We start from the raw sequence: 26,756 nt of genomic DNA on the forward strand, positions 1-26,756 counted from the left end.
AAGTGCCTGCTTTTGGCTGCTGTCCTGATCCCAGGGTGCTGGGATCCAGCCCTACATGGGACTCAGCAGAGAGTCAGCCTTTCCCTGTGCCCCTCTGCACCTCCCCCCAACTCTTGCTCTCTCTCTCTCTTTCTCTCTCTCTCAAAAATAAGTAAATAAAATCTTCTAAAATCCTAGGGAGAGGCAATGTGGTGTACCAAAATGATTGGAGGTTTTAATGTTAGACAAAGCTGAGTACAAATCCTAGATTTGCCTTTGGCAAGTTTTTAAACTTCTCAGCTTCCTTATCTGTGAAATGAGTAAGATAATGTCTATCTCCTGGAGTTCCCGAGGAAATTAATGAAATAACCATGGAAACCACCTCCCCGTTGGAAGATGTTCAAGGAAAAGCAACTAGAATTCTGGGTGAAAGAATTTCCAGCTTTTCAATGCCCCACGGCTCGCAGCGTGAACACTCCCAACACGCCGGCCGAATAGCCCCTTAGAGTCACCAGTGTGAGATGTGGGAGGGTGGGTGTGGACCGGCTACCTGGAGGGGAGCACACCTAAATTCCAGGAGTGATCGGGAGAGGATCAAGAAGCCGCCTGTCATTCACTTTCCTTTGGATGTGTCCTCCGGCAAGCCCTCAGGGTTTAAGCTTAGCAAAAGGACCCTGATTCACCTCAACTGGTTTATTTGGAAGGGGCTTAGATTAAAGCAAAAACAAAAAAAAAAAAAACAAAAAACAGAGGGAACCGCAATAAACAGATCCCGCTGGAGGACACCCCCATTTGTGGTTCTCACTGGATCTCAGAGTTTTCCTAGTGATACCAAACTTCTCTTGTGGCAGACAAGGAAAGGTTTTAAAAAACCACCCTGAAGCCTCGCACAATAACCTAGAGGAGCGGGCCCTCAAAATGGTGAAGGAAGGGACGCCTGGGTGGCTCAGCTGGTGAAGCAGCTGCCTTCGGCTCAGGTCATGATTCCAGCGCCCTGGGATCGAGTCCCATATGGGGCTCCTTGCTCGGCAGAGAGCCTGCTTCTCCCTCTGCCTCTGCCTGCCTCTCTGTCTGCCTGTGCTCCCTCGCTCTCTCTCCCTCTATCTCTGACAAATAAATAAATAAAATCTTAAAAAAAAAAAAATGGTGAAGGAATAAGTGAACGGAGCTATGAAGAAATGAATGGTGAAGAATGAAGGCAGGCCACCCCGCCGGGGCTAGAACGCAGACTGGAGCCCTCGTTTGCTGCTGTCGGGCTCACAACTGCTTTTAAGAGTCTTGGCCTACCACCCCCTTTGCAATTTCTCCGGCTCCGGCCTCTGCCTCTTCAGGTTCCTTCGTCCAACTCCACCCCTTCAAGGAGTGCACCGCCCTCCCAGTCCTCTCCTCTCTCCTAGCCCCGCCCCATCGGACACGAGGCTCCGCCCCCTTCGCCGGGGCTCTGCGGGATGAATGGCAGCGTTGCCGCCGCGCCGCTCGGGGTGCTGATTGGCCGCCCGGCTCGGTGACGCGCTGGCGGCCGCGGGCGCACGCAGGCGGGCGGAGCTGGTAGGGGTGGAGCCGGGCTCCGGGGCGGGGCGCGGGAGCCCGGGGGCGGAGGAGCCGGGAGGCGGGAGGCGGGAGGCGCCGGGGCCGTTTAAGCGGCCTCCCTCCCGCCCCCAGCCGCCCGGTCTGGCCCCGGCCCTGTCCCGACCCCCGGCCTGGCCCACTCAGCCTTGCCCTGCCGAGCGGTCCGCCGGGCACACGGGCGGCCTCCGGAGCAGCCCAAGCCGATGAGGGCCGCGCGCCCTGCCGCCGGCGCTGACGAGACGGAGCTCCCGGCCCCCGAGGAGGAGCGGAGGATCAATGCGGTTCAAGAATCGATTCCAGCGGTGAGAGAGGGATGGTGCCCCTGCCCCACCGCCCGTGCCGGCAGCGGGTCCAAGATCCCGCCTCGTCCGGAGTGGGTCCCGGCTGCTCACCTGGTTGCATCCCCCCCGCGGATACCGCGCCTTGGCCGGGGACCAGCTCCCGGGGGTTTCCCCGCCCTGTGGTCCCTGGGCGATCCCCTTCCTCCGAGGACCGCGATCTCACGCGTCACCCGGGTTCCCAGACCTCGAACCCCGAGCCTGCCCTCCTTCCAGGGGATCCCATTGCTCACCCGACTTCATCCTACCTACCCCGACCCGGCAGGGCTCGTGCCTTGCCCTGAGGACCGGAACCCCAGCCCCAGACGCCGGCTCCGTTTCCTCCAACCCTGGCTTTGGCCTCCACCCCTTATCCCCAGCTTGGGGGGTCTCCCGGGGCGCACGGAACAGGGGCCGGGCAGCTGCTGCGCCCTGCAGCTAGATTTGTCGTAAGACGGGGTGCTGGGCGTTTTAGTGCTTTGTCTGTGATCGGCCCTAGCAACAGGGAAACTGAGGCATGCTCCGCTGGTGAATTTAGCCTTTCCTGGCCAGGTCCGGGCCTTGCTAATTCTCCAAGCTTGCTGGTTTAGCGTCCAAGGGCGGTGCTGTGCTGGGCACTGCGAAGGGACAAGTTAGTATTCGGGTGGTGAGAGCTGCTGTTGAGGAGCCTGTGTTAGGAAATGAGGAGGAGGAACCTAGGAGGTGCCACCGGAAGGTTGGCCAGCAGCTCATTCACTGGAGGGCCGGTGGGAATGCCAGCCTCGGGAAGCACGGTGGCCTTAATCCTGGCTCAGGTCTCTGACATTTAGCAATGGATGGAGGCTGGCCCATGTTTCTGAGAGGAAGCTCTGGGCTTTTCCCCCTAATTCTTCGTTTTAAGTGGGTGAAAGTTCATCTCCCCTATGTTTCACTCTCCATCCTTTGTCTGAATCTGTCAGCCGTGGCCCCATTCCCAGACCTTCACTAGCAGGCAAGCTTGGTGTACAGTGATGGGGAATTTGAAAGAAGAAAAGGAATGCATGAAAATCTTCCAGGGAGGTTATTGAGTTTTTAGACTGCCTCTTATTTCAGAATTTCAAACTGCACTTTCCCCCCCTCCTCTTTCCAACCCCCTAAGCTGTTTGATGCTCACTCCCCCATTATGCTTCTCTCATTACTCCCCTGGTCCCAAAGGGTAAGGAAGCCAAAGAATGCATAGGAAGAGTTGGGGAGGGCCGTACCATTAGAAGGGTTATGAGTTTGAAGACTTGATTAACTTAACCGATATTGCTCATCATTCAAGAGTGTTGAATGACTGGCACTGTTCCCTTGGTGGGATCATCCTATCAGTGCTTCTGAAGGCAAAAAGGGATCATGATGTCTGGCTTTAGAACATGAAGTCAGGAATGAAGGTTAGAGGGGCCTTAAGAGAGAAAGTAACATGCATTCAAGTATGATTGGTAAAGCCTTATGCATGTGGTTTGTTTGATTTGGTTTTACTTCTTTGAACATCTGTGCGCTTCCTGTTTTCAGAGAACAGTGGCAATATTCTGTGAAATTACCCTTCCTTATTTGATTGAATTTGTATTTCTTTCCTATCCTTTGTATTCTCTTCAAGAAAGGAAAAAAAAAAAGGCTTTTTACACAAACCTTAAAACAATGTTAAGGGAAATGGGAAACAAAAAACCCCTTCATTTCAGTTCCTACTGTCTCAGCTAATTGAACTACTTTTGCTGGATGCTAATCTACCCAGTCCTTATTATCAGTATAGTAATGTAATTTTGTGCTCTACTTCATTCATTTAAAGATGAAAAATAGAGGCATTTCTTTTGGTGTGGCACAGACTTTGTAATCTTCTCAGTGACTGCACAGTATCAATGGATATTGAACATTTATTTTCCTGATGGCACCTACACCCACCCTGATTTTCTTTGAAGACTGAATGATCACATAATTTCTTGTTTTTCTACTACAGACAAAATTGGAAAGCTATTTCTCAGGGTAACTTTGAACTTGGACATAAAGCCTGCAAATACAAATTAACAAAAAAAGGCCCTTTTAGTGTATTGTACAACATCAACATGTTGGGAGTACTATTAATCATCTCTTCAAGGCGTGTTCCTTATATATCTTTTGAGCATTCAGAAAAGTTATCGGCAAGTAAATTATAGAGAAACTAGAGAGAGGGACATACTGTCTTTGAATGCATGTGTTACTTCTGATAGATTTATCAAGAGTCCCTTGAAGAGCATTTGATTGCAGTAAAAACATTTCATTAGGCCATGGTTTGTGGCTATGTCTAAATTACAAGAAATGGACATCTTGCTGGTTTGTTCATAATGGAAATGTGGTGGTCATTTTGGCTTTGGATAAACTTCCAGAGTTCTGCCATTTCTGCAGAGGAAGGCTGTGAAGAAATTTAGCCCACTGTCCTAAGTGGAGGGCTTTATGCATGCATGGCTTCTCAAAAAGTTTAGGATGTGAAAAATGCCACTGGGACACAGAGCATATTTTCTCTTGCTTTATCCTTTCCCCATCTGAGTCTGCCCCCACACCTTCCTCTCCCAGAGTCATTTTCTCCCTATCACAGCATCCCTGACTGATTGGAATAATTGCTAACATTTATTGAGTGTTTACTTGAGCCAGCCAGTGGCTGGGTATTTATGTATTACTCATCTCTTTCTCAACTCTAACCCTGGAAGACAAAATTTTATAGCCATTTAATAGATAAGCAAATAGGGTTAGAGAATAAAAAGAACTTGCCGCAGTCACATGGCTAGGAAAGGACAGACCCATTTCAATTCAACTTCCTGTCCCTCTCTACCACCATGCTGCCATTTCACCTTTGACTGTCTCCCTGCTTACACAATATCATGTGCAGAGCACTGAGGCCTGGGACCCACAGAGCTTCTACTCTACGGTGTTGGTGCATTCTCATTTCTCCAGCCTTGCCACCGAAAATCCAAGGAAAAGGATACTCCTTGATTCAGAGCTCCAGCCTTGTGACCACTGGTTAGCTTCAGACTGATTATGTGATATAAAGCACCTTACTCTCCAGAGTTAGGAAGTCTTCCTGGACTGCCTGTTGCCTTTTTAAAAACATGTTCTTAGAGCACTGAATTACAGGCATGGGATAGTCTTCTTAAACATGTCGTCCACCGTCACCCCCTCTGGCAATGGACACTTTTCCTCAATACCATGCTCACTCGTAAACTGGCTAATAATAAGGTGCTGTGGATAGGGGTTGGCTTATGTGGCTCCATCAAGTGCTGTTGAAAGAGCCCTGGAATATCCATGGTCTTAGCCTTTAAGAATTTTCTTTTCATGAGATTCAAGGTTCTTTTGGTGCTAAGATTGCCTATTTCTCTTTGTTATATACAGAACCTGTTGGATCCCGAGTGAAACAATATTATTATTTTTTAAGATTTTATTTACTTATTTGACAGAGGGAAAGAAAGAGGTCACTGTCCAGGGGAGGGCAGAAAAGGGACTCCTTGCTGAATAGGGAGTGGGATACAGACTCAATCCCAGGAGTCTGGGATCATAACCTGAGCTGAAGGTATCATGACCTGAGTCCAAGGTAGACTCATTTATTATTTATTTATTTATTTATTTATTTATTTATTTATTTATTTGACAGACAGAGATCACAAGTAGGCAGAGAGGCAGGCAGAGAGAGAAGGGGAAGCAGGCTCTCTGCTGAACAGAGAGCCCGATGCGGGATTGATCCCAGGACCCTGGCAGGTTTTAAGCCAGAGTTGGGGTGTATGCTGTGATCTGGTTTTCATATAGACTATTTTGGCTGCTGAATAAAGAGAAGAGTCTGTATGGGGACAAGCAGGGAGACCAACTGAGAGATTTGTATTCATGTAGACAAGAGATGTCAGTGCCTTAATGTATAAGGTAGGGTCTGTGGAACTGTAGAGAGCTAGGCTGATCTGGAATATATTTAGAAGTAGCAATCTTCCCATTGGAGAATGGGGAAGACCTAGAAATCAGGGACAACTTCTGAGATTTGACCTTGGGTCTTAGAGATTTGCTGGTGGGTCATAGATTTACTTTCAGAAGGCACAGTGCTTTGGGGTCTGTTCTTTCTCTCTAGAGTTTTGAAATTTTGTTATGGGGGTTTGGGGTTTTAAAAATGCCGGGTAAGGGGAAGCAAGATAGAGTGTCAAAAGAGAAAGCGAGGAGATGAGTGAACAAACCTAACTAAATAATAGTTTTATAAGGGGTGGCTCAGTTAGTTAAGCATCAGAGTCTTGATTTTGGCTCAGGTCATGAACTCAGGTCATGAGACTGAGTCTGCTGCTGGCTCAGTGCTGTGCATGGAGCCTGTTTAAGATTCTTTCTCACTCCCTCTGCCCTTCCCCCCTCAAGAAACCTAAATAATAGCTTTATTAAAGTGTGTTTTCCATACCCAGGACTAAATTACCTTCCCTCAAACCCTGTAAAACCTGCTGGATACTCTCTTCTAGCATCAGATAACCAACTGTTAGGGTTACTCCTCCTTAGGTAGAAGCGGCTTCCATAAATGGGTGCTGTTTTCTGTAACACGTGAGAACCCTTTTCATTCTTTTTGGGGGAAGAGAAGAGAATAGAATAGGTTCGGCGTGTGGGAGTTAATTTGCATTTTACTTCTGCTTTTCCATTTAGGTTTTAGGAATGATTTCTTCAGAAGGCTATGTTGGAGGCTTGACTGCATTGTAAATTTCTCAGCAGAACACTTGTGTGGTGGTTTTTGACTGAGCCCTGGACAGTGGTGGGCTTCTCGAAGACTTGCTCTTCCCTTGCATTATTATGGGAATCTCGCTCTGGCCGGAAGAGACTACCTGAAGTCACATGGGTGGGATATTTTTCTCTACAACTTAGGAGTTTATTTTTACTCTGAGTGATTCCAGGTGGGCAGGGACGAAGCTGTCACAAACATGGCCATCCAGCTTCTTAGCTTTGGGGAGAAAATGTGAAAGTCTATCCCTGTTGCTGTGTAATGGGTTGACTATTTTTAGATTGAGCTGCCAGAGATATAAATTGCTATTTTAGTCTTCAGCCTGGTGGTGGGTAGACAAACCTTACTTACTGTACCCTAAACAGAACACTCTCAATTTAATCTACCCTCTACCATTTTTGAGCCTTGATCTTTACCCTTTAAAATTTCTAATAGGGTGTGCTACTTATAGCTCTGTTGCTATGTCTGGGGGTGATGAGGTAGATCCTTGAATGCTTGAGATGCTTTTAAAGCATTCTTCTCAAGACTGCAATTATTTTCCTTTTCACTAATAAGCGCTATGTAGCAATCCTCTCGTCCCTTAGGAAATTAGTAAAGTTACTTAAAGGATTAGCAGGGGAGAAAAGATTTATTTTATCTATGTGTGAGAATAGCTTGGATAAATTCTGAAGCTGTTAAATGTCTATTTCTCTTAAACAGTTTTCAAACCCATCTGGCAAATTCCATTCAATAAGATATATTCCACACACTAGTCAGATAACTAACCCATTGGTTGTCCAAGTGAAATATCATCACCGTGCCGGATTCATTCCCCATTGGATTTTCTACCCAAACTCTCTGTACTAGGTTGAATGAAACTGCCGTTTTCTTTTTCTTTATTTGCTCTAAGCATGACATGACTTATATATAAGCTCTAAGCATGATCCCCTTTTAATTCAGGGAGAAAATGCTAGTCTTCCTAAACCGGGCATTGTTTAGGATGGCTTGTCCATGTGCTTCAGACCGGCCCTGCCATTTGGTTCAGCCCGGTACTATTTTTCATCATAGTAATTATAAGATTTGACTGGTCAGAACTCGTTGGTGGCAGATGACAAAATCTCCCTCCTTTCCCCCATCTTAAAGTAGTTTAAGCAAAAGGATAATTTCTAGCGCAAAGCCTGCTGCCATCTTGCAGGCTCTAAGCACAGGAATGTAGCGGGGCCTCCAAGACCAATATGCTCTGGGAGCTTTTGTACCTCTCTGTTTCTCTGCATCTGCTTCTTCTGGGCAGCTGCTTCATCATCTTACTGAATTTACATCTCCCCTTTTTCAGAGAACAGACTAAACCAGCATCCCTCATGAAACATGGCATGGGTGAGGGTTGGGTTGCCGAGGCTCCTCACCACCACATTGAAGGGGAAAATGCTGTTCATATCTTCGGGTCCCATGGTATTCATGGTTTTCCCTGTATTGCTACTTCCACAAAGTTGGCCCAAAGGGAAGTGTGGAATGTGGGTATGTGTCTATATGTGTAACCAATTTTGATATTAGATACATACACGCATTTGTATGTATGTATGAATTTTATAGCCAGGATATCAGGTACTAGTTGTATATTTGGATTTGAAAGCAAACTGTTTTAACTCCGGAAGAATGCAGGTAAAAACAAGCCTCTAGTTTAGGTGGCTTAGAGGTAGCCAGGTATCATTTATTTAAACTGTCTGGTGCTGGAACAGGTAATGCAATATAGGGAAACTCGTTGGGCGGGCCTGCTAATTGTGGAATGTAGGGTGTAAAGATCTCCATGTATAATGCTTTATAATTTTGAGAGAGAAAACTGAAACCTTGCTTTGTACTCCTTTTAATTGAATGGCAGTTACTGGCATTTGTAAAGTTTAGAAAGATTGTCTTGCCTTTTCCCCTGAGATTTAAGATTTGGTTGCGCCTTTTTTTATTTATAATTGTTTTAGCATGGGGGCGGTTATGAGCTGAAGAAGGTGGGTATGATTGATTGCTGTTTGCTTCTGATTGGTAGAGGTTTCTCTTTTGAATAAACTGAAAGAATACTTAATCCAATAAACTAGGGCATTTGCTTTTGGATCATGGCGGTTAGCTCAGTTTACACCTGTTTAGCGGCTTTGGTCTTGTTCCCGTAGCTAGGTGTTTCCAGCAGCCTCCTCTCACTTAGAATAGACCAAACAGTATTGGCAGCCTTCCCCATTGTTCTTTATATCCTTTGAGCGTGTCTCATGTGATATCTTTTTGTTTGTCCAGGTTCATGAACCACCGGGCCCCAGCCAATGGCCGCTACAAACCAACCTGTTATGAACATGCTGCTAACTGTTACACACATGCAGTGAGTATGCATTTTCTCCCCTTTGCGGCCTTCCCGGAGGGCTCTGGTGGGAGGAGCAGCCATTATCTCTAGTATCCTCAGTCCAATTAGTTAGATGTACCTATCTCTGTGACCTCCCCTACCAGGGCATCGGTGCTGGGTCATGTTAGCAGAAGCTCTGTGAGCACATCAAGCCCTGCCAGTGCTCTGCCAGCTCTGTCATCCTAAACTGACTCTCTGACAAGATCTTCTGTAGAAGAATAGTTAAGTACCCTAGTTATAGGAAAATCAAAAAGACAACTATTTATGAGGAGGACCTCCCGAATGAAGTGAATCACCTTTTCAAGACAGCTGTGTTCATGGGCCAAGGAGAGTTCAGAGTGTTGTTGACAAGGTGTTTTTTTCTTACCAAGTGATTCCTTGAAACATGTCGCCACCCCATCCCTATCTCCATAGAATCCACTGCTTTTCAGAGCAGATGTTTCTGCATATTGTAGAAGAAAAAGCTGATTTGATCCCTAATTCATAGTGAACTTTTTTCTTCCTCATAAAAGCAAAACATGCTCATTGTAAGAAATTTAGAAAATACTGAAGAATATGTAAGAAAAACAAAACCACCCAGAAATAAATTAATGCTTTGGTGCATTTCTTCTATTTGCATCTTATGTTCATGAATATGTATTTTCAGATTTTTTTTTTTTTTAAAGATTTTATTTATTTATTTGACAGAGATCACAAGTAGGCAGAGAGGCAGGCAGAGAGAGAGACGAGGAAGCAGGCTCCCTGCTGAATAGAGAGCCCAAGGTGGGGCTCGATCCCAGGACCCTGGGATCATGACCTGAGCCAAAGGCAGAGGCTTTAACCCACTGAGCCACCCAGGCACCCCAACATTTAGTGAGACTTTAGAGGGAAGGGAGGTAGCTGCTATAAAGCTGAAGTTCAGAAAAAGAGGAGGCCAACTTAATTCTTTCATGAAGAGTGTTTAGAACAGGCTAATGTAAGTATTTTAGACCGTGTTAGTACATATGTCATTATAATAAAATTTGCTTGAATTCGACTGTGCTTTTTCATATCTTTAATCTTCTTCCCCAAAGAATAGTTACAGTGTTTACTATAAAGAATAATGATGCCAAATAAACCCCTAATAAACTGGGTTCTAATAGATTCCTTTATAATCTAATAGAACAATGCCATTTGGTCATTCCTTAGCATAAATCAAACTTTATGAAGCATCTGTGTTATGTATCGTAATGGTGTAGTTCAGATAATACTTATTAATACTGAACCATCATCCTAATTTATCACTGCATGTCCTTTTGCCTTAGGTGCTAAAAAGACTTTTATTTAAATAATTAATATGCTGGAATCTTGGTAAAGGGAAAAATTAGTACCTGACATGCCTGCCCTGGATTCCATAAATGAGCTTCCGTAATGAAGTTCTGGAGTAACCTCTCTAGTGGACAGTCTCCCTGGACCCAAGACTGAGTTTCTGGGGACAGGAAGGATATAGTGAAATTCTTTATAGACTTGAGCTGACCCGTCTTTGCCTTAGTGACACACTTATGTGGGGTGAGCTTTGATCAGAGGGTCAAAATGTTTATAGTACCAACATGGACTAAAGAATGCATGGCCTAGGGGCGCCTGGGTGGCTCAGTCCTTGAGCATCTGCCTATGGCTCAGGTCATGACCCCAGAGTCCCGGGATTGAGCCCCGCATCGGGCTTCTTGCTCCATGGGAAGCCGGCTTCTCCTTCTTCCACTCCCCCTGCTTGTGTTCCCTCTCTTGCCATCTCTCTCTCTGTCAAATAAATAAATAAAATATTTTAAAAAAGAAAGAAGGGAAGAAAGAAAGAGAAAGAAAAGAAAGAGTGGCCTAATTTGATTGTGTTTGATACCTATCAGACTATCCATCTTTTATTCTGACCAGATATTGGATGAATTTAATAGCTAAAAGTAAAATTACTTCCAAAAATAATTGTCCACAGGCCCATACGAAAAAGTTTTATGTCTGTATGTGTGTATTTAAGTCTAGGGGAGGATTAAGATATAAGGAATATAGGGGCGCCTGGATGGCTCAGTGGGTTAAACTTCTGCCTTCGGCTCAGGTCATGGTCTTGGGGTCCTGGGATCGAGCCCCACATCGGGCTCCCTGCTCAGCGGGGAGCCTGTTTCCCCTCTCTCCCTCTGCCTGCCTCTCTGCCTACTTGTGATCTCTGTCTGTCAAATAAGTAAATAAAATCTTAAAAAAAAAAGATATAAGGAATATAAAAATTTGAGTAATAATTTATTTGGCCTCTTCTTTCACTCATTGCTCCAATATACATCCATTATTTTTTCTATTTACCAACTACAAAACACTCATGAAAGTTACAGGCCAGTGCCATGATAGTTTCTGTACCACTGACAAATGAAGGTAATCAATGAAATATTTGTTACTTAGCATTATGTCGAACACTTAAAATGTAATAGTTTGGCTATTAAGATGCGCAGGTCACCTTTAGGAATATTATTTGCTGGAGACAGACTTGAATGATCCCTTATCTCTTCTGGGTATGTCATAAGTTAAGGAATACTTGTATAAAACAAGAAAAACTGACAAAAACTCCATGTTAATTTTTTAGAACAAAATATCATTTTATTAAACTTACTAAACTGCATCCTGATTTTTTACTTTCAGAGAGAGGTAAGATTTCTAAAACAGACAAAACAAAACAAAAAAAACTTCCATCATCTTCATTTCATTAAAGAGGATACTTTAGGGACGCCTGGGTGGCTCAGTTGGTTGGGCAGCTGCCTTCGGCTCAGGTCATGATCCCAGCGTCCTAGGATCAAGTCCCGCATCGGGCTCCTTGCTCCGCGGGGAGCCTGCTTCTCCCTCTGATTCTGCCTTCCACTCTGTCTGCCTGTGCTCGCTCTTGCTCGCTCTCTCTCTGACAAATAAAAAAAAAAAAAAAAAAAAGAGGATACTTTAACATGAGAAAGTAGGAAGGACACAGTCTCAAAATAAATTAAGTTCTGTCTTATGAAAAACTTACTTTGTTGTCATTAATTTTCTCATATTGTCTGGGTCAGTGAAAACTTAAGCATTTGAAAATTCAGTGCTGATCTCATTTAGAGATACTTTGTTGCAAGAGGGCAAAAGTAGGTATTGGGGGGAAAAAGATAAGATTGCTAAAGCTTTCTTTCTTTGCCAGGTATGCTTATTCTAATATCTAAAAAGTAGTTTATTTTTCTTGAGGATGTTTTTTATTTTATTATTTTTTTTTTTTAAAAGATTTTATTTATTTATTTGTAAGAGAGAGAGAGTGAGAGCGAGCACAGGCAGACAGAGTGGAAGGCAGAGTCAGAGGGAGAAGCAGGCTCCCTGCGGAGCAAGGAGCCCGATGTGGGACTCGATCCCAGGATGCTGGGATCATGACCTGAGCCGAAGGCAGCTGCTTAACCAACTGAGCCACCCAGGCGTCCCGAGGATGTTTTTTATTATAAAATGTTTACCACTCTTCAAGTTTACTGTGAGCTAAAAACTTCCCTAAAAAGATGAAGTCTTCAACAAAAAAGTTTACTAGTGATACTCCTACTCATATGACAGACACTGACATTTGTGTCCATGGAAGTAACTAGGGTAGAGTAAGCAAAATTCTCTTAAGATTATGGTCCCTTAAAATTACTTGAATAGGTGAGAATGGATTACCCTTGCTTACTTGAAAGGTGCTATTAAAAATAAATAATTGTCACTTGGCACTAGTTTTCAAATTGGTGGAATGTACAGATCCAAACTAAAAATCAGAACATGACTTGACAGTTAATATTTGTGTATGTGGTATATATTATAATACTTCTTGATTCTATTCATTCACTTAACCCTTTGCTGAAATACTGAGATTTCAGTAGTTCAGGGGGGAAATAGGAAAGAACATTTAAAAATAGCACCTCCTTACAAAATTTGGGTACATGCTTGGCATTTGTATATTTTAAGTACCTACTTTAAATCACATTAGAGAACAGGGTGAAATACATTCTTATGTAATGAAATTAGGATAACAAATATCTGCTTTGCCACCATGGAGTAATGTATCCTGTATCACTTGGATACCCAGTGGTGGGCATGGTTCCTGGGCCCTGAATGGTACTTGCTGTCACCAGTGTAGTCACCGACCACTCCCTCCCTGAAAGGCAAGTGTTTAAAATGATCTTTCTAAAACTGCCCCCGGGAAACCTACGTATTTTTAACAAAGGGGGCAATTTCGCCAAACCCAGGGTATTTACTCTTGTTTGCCTTTCCCTTAGTTCCTCATTGTTCCGGCCATTGTGGGCAGTGCCCTCCTGCATCGGCTGTCAGATGACTGCTGGGAAAAGATCACTGCGTGGATTTACGGGATGGGCCTCTGCGCCCTCTTCATCGTTTCCACAGTATTTCACATTGTGTCGTGGAAGAAGAGCCACTTAAGGTACTGTGGATGGCTTGCTAGTTCCCCTGATCTGAAGAGCAGACTCAGGGTAGCCTCCCCTACTGGCATCTTTCAGTCGGGTTGAAGCTACAGAGTAGACAGACATTTTCTTGCCCTGTAGACTATAACGCTATGCCATTATAGTCAAGACATTTCCAACGGATTGGACAGACTTTGAGAACCCCAGTATGTATCTAAGAAAGCAGGCCTTTCTCAGAAGCCACCAGCAAAACCACACTGCTTCCCCAGGACTTACATCGTATAATCCCAAGACCTGTCTTTTAATGTTGTCAAACGTAAGACCCAATAGAGTGCAGCAGCTGTGGGGTAGTAAGAGCACACTGAACTTGGAGTCAGCCCAGCCCTGCCACTCAGGCTTGTGTAAGTCACTTGACCCCCTGAAGCCTTAGTTTCTTCATCACTAAAATGGAAGTAACAGGGGCGCCTGGGTGGCTCAGTGGGTTAAGCCTCTGCCTTCAGCTCTGGTCATGATCTCAGGGTCCTGGGATTGAGGCCCGCATTGGGCTCTCAGCTGGGAGCCTGCTTCCCCCTCTCTCTGCCTCTCTGCCTAGCTTGTGATCTCTCTCTCCCTCCCTGTCAAATAAATAGATAATTAAATAAAAATCTAAAATAATAATAATAATAATAAATTTTTTAAAAACATGCCCAGTGTTCATAGATAGGTGAATGAGATAACGCATGCCAGAATGATTTGAAAATTACAAATGACCAGGACTTTGTCATGTAAGGAGGTTTGCTACAGTTTAGGTTTACTGTTTTGCAAAGTTCAGCTTTCAGAATTAAGTCCTGTGTATCGATTCAAACAGAATTCACATATTAGCTGTCAGGTACTTTCCAACTCAAAGCAGGCTTGCTAGCCTCCTAATAAGGACATAAAAGCATTCCTCCTTTGAGTGAGGGATTAATTTGGGGGAATACAAAAGGAGAAGCACATCATTTAGTTGCTGATAGAATACATTCGGTACAACCCAAAAGTGCAGAATTTCTTTTTGTAAAAGGAGGATTCAGAGCAAACTTAGAGTGTTTTAAAATAATAGAATATAGCTTTTGGTTTTATAAAATGCCCCCCCAATCTCAAATAATTCAAACAATCTAATATTAAAAAGACATGTGTTATTTAAGAAGAGGGTTTAGGATTCATGAGAAGATTATTTGTCTCCTTACAAGTAGAATCATAGTTTAAGAGCAGGAAGGATTCATAAGGGTCATCTAATCCAGATCCCTTAATTTTCACCTGTAGAAACTGAGGCTCAGAAATGGCTTGTCTTGCCCAGTCAGTGAGACTAGCAGAGTCTGATCATTCCTGGACCTCTGACTCCCAGTCTGGGGTTTTTCACCCACAGCCTTCTCAATACTGCTTATAGTTCCCAGCCTGCTACCTGTGCCTATAAGTTCCTTACCTAAAATAAAACCACAGCATTGGATCATGAGGGCTTGCTGGGGCGTATCCACAAGAGAGCCTCAAAAGTACCTGCCTCCCCAGAACATACTGTCACAGAGACCAGAGGCCAGAGTACTTCATTATCTTCCTGGCACAATCCAATGCTTGTGGTTGCCTCGGCTGACTGGGCTTTGATGTCTAGATTTCTGAATCAATAAAGAGTTGTAGATGCATACTTCGGTATTCAGGGCCTCCCTCCCGGGGGCTAGAGAAGGTGTAATAGAAACCAGGCTCTCTTGAACTTTGAAATAGTACTGCTAGAATCAAGCCACATGTGGATTTTTGCTCTGCATTACTTTTTTAATATTTCCAAATACAGCCTTATTTAGAAGCAAGGGAAAGAGCATTTATTGAGTACCTACTGTGTGCTAGGTGTTGTGCTAGTGAACACGTGGCTACGTGATCTCATTTAATGCTCACACATGCTCTATGATAGAAATGTTGTCATTTCTATTTTCCCTAGGAGGAAAATGAGGGTCAGAGAAGCCAGAGTGGATCTTGAATAAAATTATAGGTTTGACTTTACCTGCTCTAATGAGTGCATAGCAGTCTAGAAAGCTGAATTAGAAAGGCCCCAGACCTGGCTAGGAATCACAATCATCCAAAGAGTTTAAAAAAATATAAAAGATTCTCTTCCCTCCATTTCCTACCCCATGTTTTAGGCATTTTAAAAATTATAATCTTCTGGACTAGTGTTTATGACTCTATTTTATAAGCTTGCCAGGTGATTGTGATATGCAGTCAAGTTTGAGAAGCATTAATCTAGTGTTTGCTTTTTTAGACCTGTGACCTAAATTATTTTTACTTCACTATTAGATGACTAACAATAACTGTGGCTAAAACATCCTCTGCTTGCTTTGGTCGACACTGTATATGTGGTGAGGGAAAATCTAACACTAACTCTAAACCAAACCATAGCTATCACCCTTGGACACTGAAAATGGATTCAAGACGATGCAGTGCGTTCATACTACTAAATCACCTAAGTAAGGGGCAGATTCTGTCTAACCCACTGTCTAATCTGGTCACCTCCGTGAACCAGGTCTTTGTACACTTCCTAAATTTTCAGTTTTGGAAGGAGGAACTCACTTAGAAATCCAGGTGGTTATTTGCTTGCAGCAAATGAGCCTTTTTTTTTTTTTTTTGGTTTTGGTTATTCCTGTTCCTACATTAGTTTCTGAATGTCCTTTATTTATAACTTATTGTATACACTAAGATATTTAAAGTGAGAGCTTCTTTGAAGACATTCTAAGATGAAGAACTAATTCATGCCCTGAACTGTGTGATAGGGGTTGAGGGGTGGTCTGCCCTCAAGGAATTTCATTTTTCTGTTATATTGAATCTAAGAGAAAGGGAAAACATCATCATAGACAGATTTTGTTTGTTTATTTACATGGTAAATATCATACGTGTAAGCTTAAAAGTAACGTAAAATTTCTCATTGTGGCTTCGTATTATTAAAAATAGCTGTGTGGGGGTGCCTGGGTGGCTCAGTGGGTTAAGCCTCTGCCTTCGGCTCAGGTCATGATCTCCGGGGTCCTGGGATCGAGCCCCACATCAGGCTCCCTGCTCAGGGGGGAGTCTGCTTCCCCCTCCCACTCTCTGCCCGACTCTCCGCCTACTTGTAACCCCTCTCTCTCTCTCTCTCTCTGTTAAATTAAAAAAAAAAAAAAAAAGCTGTGTGAAGATGTATGAAGATGTGGTTCATATATACAATGGAATATTACTCAGCCATCAGAAAGGATGAATACCTACCATTTACATTGACATGGATGGAACTGGAGGGTATTATGCTAAGTGAAATAACTCAGTCAGAGAAAGATAATTATCATATGGTTTAACTCGTGTGTAGAATATAAGGCATAGTGTAGGTGCCATAGGGGAAGTGAAGGAAAACTGAATGGGAAGAAATGAGAGACGGAGACAAACCACAAGAGAATCTTAACTCCAGGAAACACACTGAGGGTTATGGAAACAGAGGTGGGTGGGAGGAGAGGGTAACTAGGTGATGGGCATTAAGGGGGCATGTGACATGATGAGCACTGCGTGTTATACGCAACGAATGAATCAGTTGAACATAATGTCAAACATTAATGATGTACTCTATGTTGGCTAATGGAATTTAAATTTTAAAAAATAGCTGTGTGACTTTGAAAGCCAAGTTATAACTTCCCCAAGAAACTAGAATAGGAATGGAAATTACAACATGGTGGAGTGATAAACTATGCTGCCAGTCTGCAAGTTTTCTGAAAACTTTGCCTAACTTGTTTTTCCCTCCCAATAGGACAGTGGAGCACTGTTTTCACATGTGTGATAGAATGGTTATTTATTTCTTCATTGCTGCTTCTTACGCTCCATGGTAAGATACTATCTTTCTATTTTTGAAGATAATAGAAATTCTAGTAGTAGAATTTCTGTCTTTCTTTCCTTCCCTTCCTCCTGTCCCTGCCCCATGCATATACCTTACCCCTGTCCCTCCAATACACGTGAATACATGTTTTTTTGTTTTTTAACTTGGGTCAGATTGCAGATTTTAAGGGAAGAATGTCACTGTTGTTCAGAATATATATCTGGTATTGGATTGTTTAAGACAAAGTGCCAGGAACTTGTGTGTAGGTAGCACACTCACTTTTGAAATATGTCACCTTTGGCTTCCATGTTCTTTCTGTATACGGCTGCTGCTCACAATACTTGGACATCTACTCATTCAAGTGGAAATGCTATAAATACGTATAGGAAAACAAGCTCACTTTGATCTACAGTTCGCTTCACAGCACAGTAGCTACTATATATGGAGTGTGTTTCTCATTTCTGTAGCTGTATGAGTAAGAAAACTAATTAGTTAGCTATTTAAAACACCTAGTATTCTGGCTCAGTGGGTGGAGGCTGCAACTCTTGATCTCAGGATCATGAATTTGAGCCCTATGTTGGCTGTAGAGATTACTTAAAAAAATAAAACTGAAATACTAAAAAATAAAATACTTAGTATTCTGTTCAATTTTTGCTCTTTTTGCCCTTTTGGTAGAGATGATGTAGAATCTTTTGTCGCCTGGAAACCTCCGATTAAAGGAACGTTAGAGTCCCTCTATTAAGACATGGTCGGTCGGGGCGCCTGGGTGGCTCAGTGGATTAAGCCGCTGCCTTCGGCTCAGGTCATGATCTCAGGGTCCTGGGATCGGGTCCCGCATCGAGCTCTCTGCTCAGCAGGGAGCTTGCTTCCCTCTCTCTCTCTCTCTGGCTGCCTCTCTGTCTACTTGTGATTTCTCTCTGTCAAATAAATAAATCTTAAAAAAAAAAAAAGACATGGTCGGTTATAAACCCTCAGAAATTCATTTTGTGCCATCAACTGCAGTAGTCACTAGAAACAGCAGGCCTCTACATTCTGACTTACACAGCATCCATCATTAAAAAGAAAACTAATTATCTTTCGGAGTAAAAAATACTTGTCACTAAATTACAGCAGTGCATCCTATTGGAGAAAGAACACTTAACAGGCTTTTGGAAAGTATTCCCTGACTTAAAATAAGGAAATAAAATTTTTAAAAGCTCAGGAATCAAATACTACGGTAAACAACCTGTTCACATGTAGTTTTCAATAGGTAGGTGGTACCTTTTCTGTTTAGAAATAATAATTTTATAGTCATAGTCAATCAGAATAACATTTGGGTGTTTTCTGATAACTTTTTTTTTTTTAAAGATTTTATTTATTTATTTGACACAGAGAGAGAGAGGTCAGAAGTAGGCAGAGAGGCAGGCAGAGAGAGAGGGGGAAACAGGCTCCCTGCTGAGCAGAGAGCCGGATGCAGGGCTCCATCCTGGGACCCTGAGATCATGACCTGGGCCAAAAGCAGAAGCTTAACCCATTGAGCCACCTGGGCACCCCTCTCATAGCTATTCTTAGTATGAAATGAGTACAGATGAATTCACAGCATCTTAAAATTCAAGCTTTACAAGAGCCCACGGTTAAATTCTGACAAAATGTCTTTCATAACATATGTTGAGCTAATTCTTCTCATGTTCTCCCTTGGCAGAGATACTGGTAATGGAGATACTTGGTCTGTGTATTAGGTATCTGCTGTGGATATGTGATCCTGGTTGAGGATTCTGTTCAGGGTTTTCATTAAGCTTTGTAAGCACTCTGCTCCCAAATATATTATCAGAATTAAGCTGATTTGACAGCAGCTGCCTAATAAGGAAAGTCGGGCATCACAGGTGTGGTGGGACTCACTTCTGCATATCTCCTTTTAGCTTGTTCTATTTTTAAACGATGTTGGAACTAATTCTAAGTCTTAAAGGTCAACTGACAATTTTATCTTTGAATTATTAATTTTACCCAAATTGCCTAAATACCTCCATGGCATGTTGAATGCCTCATTATCCTGGTTTTATGTTAGCACTTGCTTCCCCAGTTTTCAAGCCTAGAGGAAAACAAAGGCCCTGTGAATTCCCTTCATTTATCACTTCTGTTCTTTGTTGTCATGTTTACATTTTTTAGGTTAAATCTCCGTGAACTTGGACCCCTGGCATCTCATATGCGTTGGTTTATCTGGCTCATGGCAGCTGGAGGAACCATTTATGTATTTCTCTACCATGAAAAGTAAGAAAAAATAATTTACATTTGATAGTTTTAAAATTGACTACCTAAATTTTATCGACATTGTAACACAATTTGTTTTACACTTGCACTTCAAAATAGTAGAAATACATAAATAGAATATATATTGCTTTTAACAAGTCTTTGAAACCATTTGGCGTTCATTACTGGTAGACAGATTGCTGTGGGAAGAGCTGAATGGCACATGTGTGATAGGATGCATTTGAGGGGCAGACGGACTGCCATTTTAGTCAGTTGAATATTACTTGACATCCTTAGGCAACGGCCCTTATCAGCAAACTAGCCTTATCCTCCATGATTCATACTTATCACATGAGAAAAAAAACTACTTTCCAAGCTTTCAGTGAGGACTGAAGACAATGATAGTTCTAGAACAACATTTATTTAAGTAGCAAACCGGAAGACGTCCCAAACTAGGATTCTCTGAGAAAGGGGATATTTGGAAGAGCGTCCAAACTCTTAATATCCTAACCATGGGGCACATTTTTTAACCCATTATTTATAGTTCATAGTCATAAGTATTAAGCAATATAAAAAGGAAAGCTTATTGAAATTTAGCATCACGGCTCTAGAGGAGACCTTCAAAGTCATCTATTCCAGCTCCATGCTTAAAAAAAAAAAATGAGACCATTTAGGATGTGCAGCAAATTAGTGATTCATCTAGAATTAGGACCCAAGTGTCCTAGTTCTTAAACCATGGCTCTTCATTATTTCACATGCCTGAATTTGAAAAACTCACAAGCATGAAATCATTGTCCTTGAGTACAGTTTATTAGTTTTTCTATTGTCATTGGCAGAATGGCTCTAAGATTTGAACATAATTTGGGTTTATCACAAAGTATTAAATTGTTTCCTCTTTTCAGAGGAAAATGGCAGTTTTCAGTAACTTCTGACTTTGAAATTCACTTCAATGTATTTTGACCACAATTAGCTATTCTGAGTGGTGTCTTATAGTATATATATAAATCCGAGGGAACAGTTTGCTTCTTGGGCTCAAACCCCTAACTTGTACCCTTGGATAGAACAGAAAGTAAAGTAAAACAGCTATCTTTTCTCCTTTTAAGGGCTTCTTTTACACCAATCCCACAAACTTATTCTTCCCCGTTCTCTGATGAGATTACTCCAGAGTGGACTCTGGAGTAGAAAACACAGGAGAATGAGATGTGATTGGCCCTTGGCCATTTGGGTTGGACAGATATTAGGGAGTGCCTAACTCATGCCAGGTACTATGCTAGGCTCTGTAGATCTGAACATAAATAAAACTTGGCCCCCGCCTCCAAGGAACTTAGAACCTATGATTAGGCAGAAATGTAAGCTGAATTTTAGTATAGTGTATTTCTTAGCATTTTCAGACATTCTGTAGCCTAACACGATGAGCCTTACAAGTCGGAGTTTGTGCAGATGCAAAATAAAGAGACAAACAAAACTACATGCCCTTCATTCCTGCGGGCTACCATCCCTTTGCTACTGATGAACCTGGCCCCATGCAGCATCCCTGTCCATCTTCATAATTTCAGTTTCTTGTAGCTGTGGATTGGAGTGGTGATAAGGACAAACACTCCGGGACCAGGAAGGGGAAAAAATGCATGGGGATTGGATACAGTAGTAACACTTTTGGTAGCAAATATTTTCCAAGTCACATGTGGCATCTGATGCCATTTCAGTTCTGTAAGAAAGTTAATTGTGACTCAACTACAGTATTTTAATTAGAGGCCTAATGGTCTCCTACTGGGAAAATATATTCATTGGAATAGTTGGAGAGTTTGCATTTCTTTTTAAAAAAAAGGTGGGGGGGCAAGCTGGTATGGAAATAGTCTAAGTACTGTAGGGATAGATGCAATTAACTGCCTTTCTGTCCTGCAGGTATAAGGTGGTTGAGCTCTTCTTCTATCTCACAATGGGGTTTTCTCCAGCTTTGGTGGTGACATCAATGGTAAGAAATGGCTTCATAATTTTAACTATTTTACCTTATTTCCTTTTAAATTGAGGGAACTTTTCATTTGTGCATAGATATGATATGTAGTTTTTCTTTCTGAAGTTATGACATCACCATTAACTCCAAAGAAAAAGTATATAAATAACAAAGTGCCTGCAATCTATACTAGCTCCTGGTTGTAATTTGGAGAAGTTCTGTACTAAAGTGTGTTTGATAGTATGTGTTGCTTTTGGATAGCCATTCTGTTCACCCCACCCTTCTCCCAAAGAGGTATGAGGTCACCGTCTGATAGGCATTTTTGCCTGAATTGTTTAGTGTCTTAACCGTAAATCCATGAAGGAGGGTAAATTTTTTGATGTCTTATAATGAAAAACAATCAACTATGAATTCTTGACTTCTTTAATCTTGAGAATTAGAAGGACCACAAGAGGTCAGTTGTGTCAACGTTTTATTTAGTCTTTCCCAAAAGTCTTCACTCTTTTCTTTCACTTGCTTTTAAGTCATATATATCTTATTTCTTTTTCTCAGAGAAGTGCCTTTTATTTTTTTTTTTTTAAACTTTGCTTGAAAATTTCTTTTGAGGACTTCATGGGTGGAGATGTAACATTACCTACAGTAGGCAGTCAGTATGTATGTTTTGAACTCCCTTTCAGATTGAATTGCTGTTGAGAAATCTATGTGTATCTATCAGTCAGTCTGAAAGAAAAGCATATCATTATTGCCTTGTGATCCCATCCAACTGGTTACTTTGTGCCATTAGCTTATGTAGGGCCATTAGCTTCAGTGTCTTAGGCTCTGCATTTTTTTTTGGCATTAGCCACTGTGTTAATTAAGGAACTCATAATGTGTCTAGTTTGAATTCTTTTCTCAGTCTACAAAGGTCAGAAGAATTGTATCTATAATTTCATCCCTGTGCCTGTGAGCTAAGAATGTATATAGTCCCTACCCTGGTCACAAAAATATCTGTAAAAGGTTTAGAAGTTAAAGCTTGCTTGTTTTTTTCAGAGGCTAGGTCTTATGAGAATGTGTCAAAATATGTTTCTTTAAGGTAAGAGCTTTATGGTAGCTTTAATAATTACCTAGCACCAAAAATAAATATAGTTTAGTTGATAAAGGCAATAGGGAATAGTGAAAGAAAGGAGGTGAGTGATGGAAACAAGAAAATTTGCCTTAAAGGCCATATAGTTAGAGGGCAATTCAGGACACCCAAAGCAACATAAGCAAGATTTGTGTGTGTAGGTTACTAATCATTAGAGTAGAACATCAAATAAATTCCCTTGGGGTATCATAAGAGCAGGTTTATCCAGTATTTTTACTGGCCTAAATCTTGGCATTTTCACAAGTTGTACATGGTCGGTGACTAATGTTTATGATAGTCAAACAGGATAATCCTCACATTTCCCCCCTCTCCCCGCCATAGAACTTTTACCGAGCAGGAACCTACAATTCATTTTAAATAAGAAACTACCATAAAGTTTTTTAATGTCTTTGGGAAAAGCGTAGGCTGCTATGGGAACACATGGCCCAAGCACCAAAGGAAATGATGTTCACACTGATTCATAAAGACAAGAAAGAGCCTAGGGATAATAAGGATGATGCAAGTAGGATAGGAAAGAATATGGCATGAAAGAGGCCCTGGAGAGGGGGAAAGCACTAGCACCTTTGAAGAACTGAAAATAGTTCATTGTTTGGAACACGAATGTGTGTACCTGTTTGAGTGTGCCTCTATGCATGAGGTGGGTAATTATGCAAATAGCATAAGTCTTGTAATAAAGTTGGAGAGCTAGACAGAGACCAGATCAAAAAGAACCTCATAAGCCATCTGAACTAACAAACAGTATGACTGGACACTCAGAGCTTTGATTCTGGTCAGAATATTGGGCTATCAGAGACTCTTCTCCCTAAAGAATGATGAATAACTGGCAAGGTATTTGAAACAACTGTCTTTTGGCATTGGACCACAGACACAAGACTGTTCCTTGAGGGAATAGAAACCAAAAGATGAGCTTCAAATTTGTCCATTTTCTCCCTGGGGACACTTTCCAAACTGTGACAAAAGTAAGTAAGCCAGAGAGCAGCACACAGGGTGGAGGAAACAGAAATCAGTATTTTAGCTACTGAGCCTGCTTCAATTTGGGGGTGGGATTCTGGAGAAAGGGGAGCTTCACAAAGAAGTGTCTCCAGAAATCTACAAAGGGGTTTCTCTGAATCCTTGCCCAAATATTATACTGAATCTGTGCAGGGCAAGACTCTGCATGCCCTGGCCGAGAGTGGCTCTTGGACAGCTAGGAGATAATGGAGAGTCTGGAGGTGTCTGGTGCTGGAAGAGATCAGAGGCCAGCCAGCCATAGTGGAAAGACCATGCTGAACAACTCTGGTGTTCACCTGAACCTAGCAAGTCAACCTTCACACCTTATGAGAACTACTCTAGCTCTAGAGTGAGGACTGCCCTGGAACTGCCATAACAAAGCCCAGAAACAGACTTGGAAAGGATTAAAATTGGTCCTCTGTACATAAACTGCCTACCAGAACAAAACTCAACCTTACTGAAAGGAAGACAACAAAATCTATACTCTAACACCTTGGCATCCATTTATCCAAACAAATATTACTAGATAAGCAAGAAAATGTGACACCACACACCTAAGGAAAAACAAATCAGTAAAAATAGATCCAAAGATGAGATGTTGAAATTAGCATGTGAGGCTTTTTAAACATAATGAGTGAACAAATGAAGAATCTCAGAAAAGAAATGGAACTACAAAAAAAGAACTGAGTGGAAATTCTAGATTTGAAAACAATATATATTAAGAAAAAAACTTTTTGGAGAGGTTAATAACAACTGGATCCTGTAGAAAAAAAGATCAATGAACTTGAAAATGCACAGACACGCTAGAAACTGGGAGAAAATATTTGTTCTATATGTATCTGACAAAGGACATGTATGTGGAATATATAAGATACTCCAAAAGAATAATAAAGAGCCAATCCTATAAAAATGGGTAAAACACTTGAACAGACACTTCACAAAGAAAGGTACATACATATCTAGTAGGTCCTTGAAAGAGTCCTCAACGTCATTAGTCATCAGGAAATTAAAATTAAAACCTCAATGTGCTACCAGAATACACCCTGGAGAATTATTAAAATTAAAAAGACAGCACCAAATCTGTCAAAGATGTGAGATAACAGGAACCCCAACTCATTGTTGGGGGTAGTGTAATATGGTATAACTATTTTGGAAAACTGTTTAGTCATTATAAAGTTAAACATAAATTTATGACTCAACAGGTACTAGCCAACAGAAATGAAAACCTCTGTCTACAAAAAGACCTCCATAAGCCCCAGATGGAAAGAACTGATGAACAAATTTCAAATAAATCAAGGGAATGCTAAGTAATAAAAAGGAATGATTGACATAGATAAGACATGTAGGAATCTCAGAAATATTATATTGAGCAAAAAAAGAAGCCAGACACAAAAGTAGGTGTTACAGTATGATTTCATTTATGTGACATTCTAAAACAGACTTAGTCTGTGGTAATTGTAGCAATAAGAACAATGGTTGCCTTGGTGGAAGAGACTGCACAGAACTGGGAGGGGGTATTGGGGTAATTGTCTCTCTTGGTCCGGGTATGGGTTAAATAGGTGTATGCATTTATCAAGGTCTATGATATTCACTTAATATTTATGCATTACACTCTGTAAATTAATCATCAATTTAAAAAATGACCCATTTCTTCCACCCCACCCCCCAGAAAGAGAATATAAGTTCAGGAACCAGACCACCTTGGTTCAAATCCTGATTCTGACACTAAACACTATGTGGCCTTGAGCAAATCATGTGATCTTCTCTGCTTAAGTTTTCTCATCTGTAAAGTTAGGATACTAACAGAGCCTAATTTAGGGTTGTGAAGATTAAATGAATAAATATATGGGTACACTTCGGACACTTCGGACAATTACTGGGGTAGAGTAACAGTGTAATGACACAGGTAATGAAGAAAACAGGTTTTGTTCTAGGATTCATTATGTTCTGGTTCTGTGAAAGTTGACAAGTTAAATATGGTGTCATAAGGAACTGTTAACAGAATGTTTGTCAGAACCAACCTCTATACGTGCATTGGTCTCTTGCTTACTATTTTAGTGGAAAGAAAAAAAAGTGTTATCTTTTGGGCAGTAACCAGCTCTATGGCTTTGTTCAGGTTACTTCATTCCTCTGGTTCCACTGTCTTCATCTCTAAAATAAGGAGGTTTTGTTATGTTAGATGAGTGACTTTTTACTGTTTGGGAATTATATGCCCCTTTGAGAATCTGATGAAGAACTAGAAAAATTTTAATTAATAGATATCAGTTGCTTTGTAACCTTTAAGAAATAATAAATGTGTAGTATTTGTGGGTTTTTTGTTTTTGACCAAAATCAATCTGGCTAACTTTACATCTTATAAAAATTAAGGAGAAACCTCTTATCAGTTGATTTGGGTTGGCTCCTTCCCCATCTTTTGAGCTTACAAAAACAGTGGGGGCTTATGTGAACTTTGAAGAAAGGACTGATCCCTACCTGTGGCTCTACATCCTCACGCCTGGTTCTTAGCTCGTGGTTGTGCACTGCTGCCGCTGTCTAGGTGCATGGGGGCCCATTCGAGTTGGTGGCTGCATAAGGGCTTTCCCATGCTCCCTGCTGGACCTGGCCAAAGTCTAAGGCTCCAGGGCTCACGAGCTTGCAGTTGCTGGTGCCCAGGCCTCTGGGACACCCACACACCCATCCCCTTCCAGGGCTTGCCACAGTCTGGCTTAGCTTTTCACCACCCTGCAGAACCTGAGACCTTTCTATTCCTAGTCCTCAGGAATCCAGGGGACTGAATTGTTCATCAGCCTCCTTAGCCCTGCCTCTCTGTTCCTTTCCCCTCATTCATACATCCCAGTTTAATTTTGAATCTGGGCCTGGGTCTTGGAAAACCAAAAACAGCCTAAAAATTCTCTTTTTTGTGTTAAAACACATGTGACTGTGAACTTCCTCCTGAGCTAAGAAACGCCTAGGCTCACAGACAAAAAGGCCTAGCAACATCTAGAAGGTCAAGAAGTATGTTATCCTTGCGTGCTGTCTGCTCTCCGAGGTCACTTGGAGCTGTGATTTGTCCCTGTCAGCCATAAGGGAGCTCTAAGCTCACACAAGCAGGGGAAGTCTCAGAAAAGCAATCAGTGTAGTACAGAGTCTGAGGAGGAGAAGGGAAGTGAAAACCCGGTCAGAAAACCCTGTTGAAGATGTCAATTAGAAATGCGGTGGTGTGGGCGCGACTCAGAAGGGAAGAAAGCTCTTAAAGGAGAAGACGAAAACCAAAGATGTGCTTTCTTCAACTGAACTCCTGTGTCTGAATGTGACCGCAGGCAGCTTCAGCATGGCGTAGGTAG

General features: G+C 42.0%; 1 protein-coding gene across 11 annotated transcripts in view; it reads left to right on the forward strand.

Moving 5' to 3' along the window:
• Positions 1 to 1,554: 1,554 nt before the first annotated feature.
• The window catches only part of MMD (monocyte to macrophage differentiation associated), a 115,844-nt gene continuing 90,642 nt past the window's right edge, over positions 1,555 to 26,756 (forward strand). For 6 of the 11 annotated variants that reach the window (XR_014304971.1, XR_014304972.1, XM_082707713.1 and 3 more), the window contains exons 1-6: positions 1,555 to 1,850; positions 8,824 to 8,905; positions 13,171 to 13,331; positions 17,078 to 17,152; positions 19,289 to 19,390; positions 21,272 to 21,341. Coding sequence is in view for 9 of the 11 variants with exons in the window: in XM_082707713.1 (XP_082563839.1) it covers positions 1,825 to 1,850; positions 8,824 to 8,905; positions 13,171 to 13,331; positions 17,078 to 17,152; positions 19,289 to 19,390; positions 21,272 to 21,341 (516 nt within the window). In the remaining 2 variants the exon portion in view is untranslated. The remainder of the gene's footprint in view (positions 1,851 to 8,823; positions 8,906 to 13,170; positions 13,332 to 17,077; positions 17,153 to 19,288; positions 19,391 to 21,271; positions 21,342 to 26,756) is intronic. The other 5 variants (XM_082707717.1, XM_082707719.1, XM_082707715.1 and 2 more) reach the window with 3 other exon arrangements.

This window comes from Mustela nivalis (genome assembly GCF_964662115.1).
Source record: "Mustela nivalis genome assembly, chromosome: 17".
NCBI lineage: Eukaryota > Metazoa > Chordata > Mammalia > Carnivora > Mustelidae > Mustela > Mustela nivalis.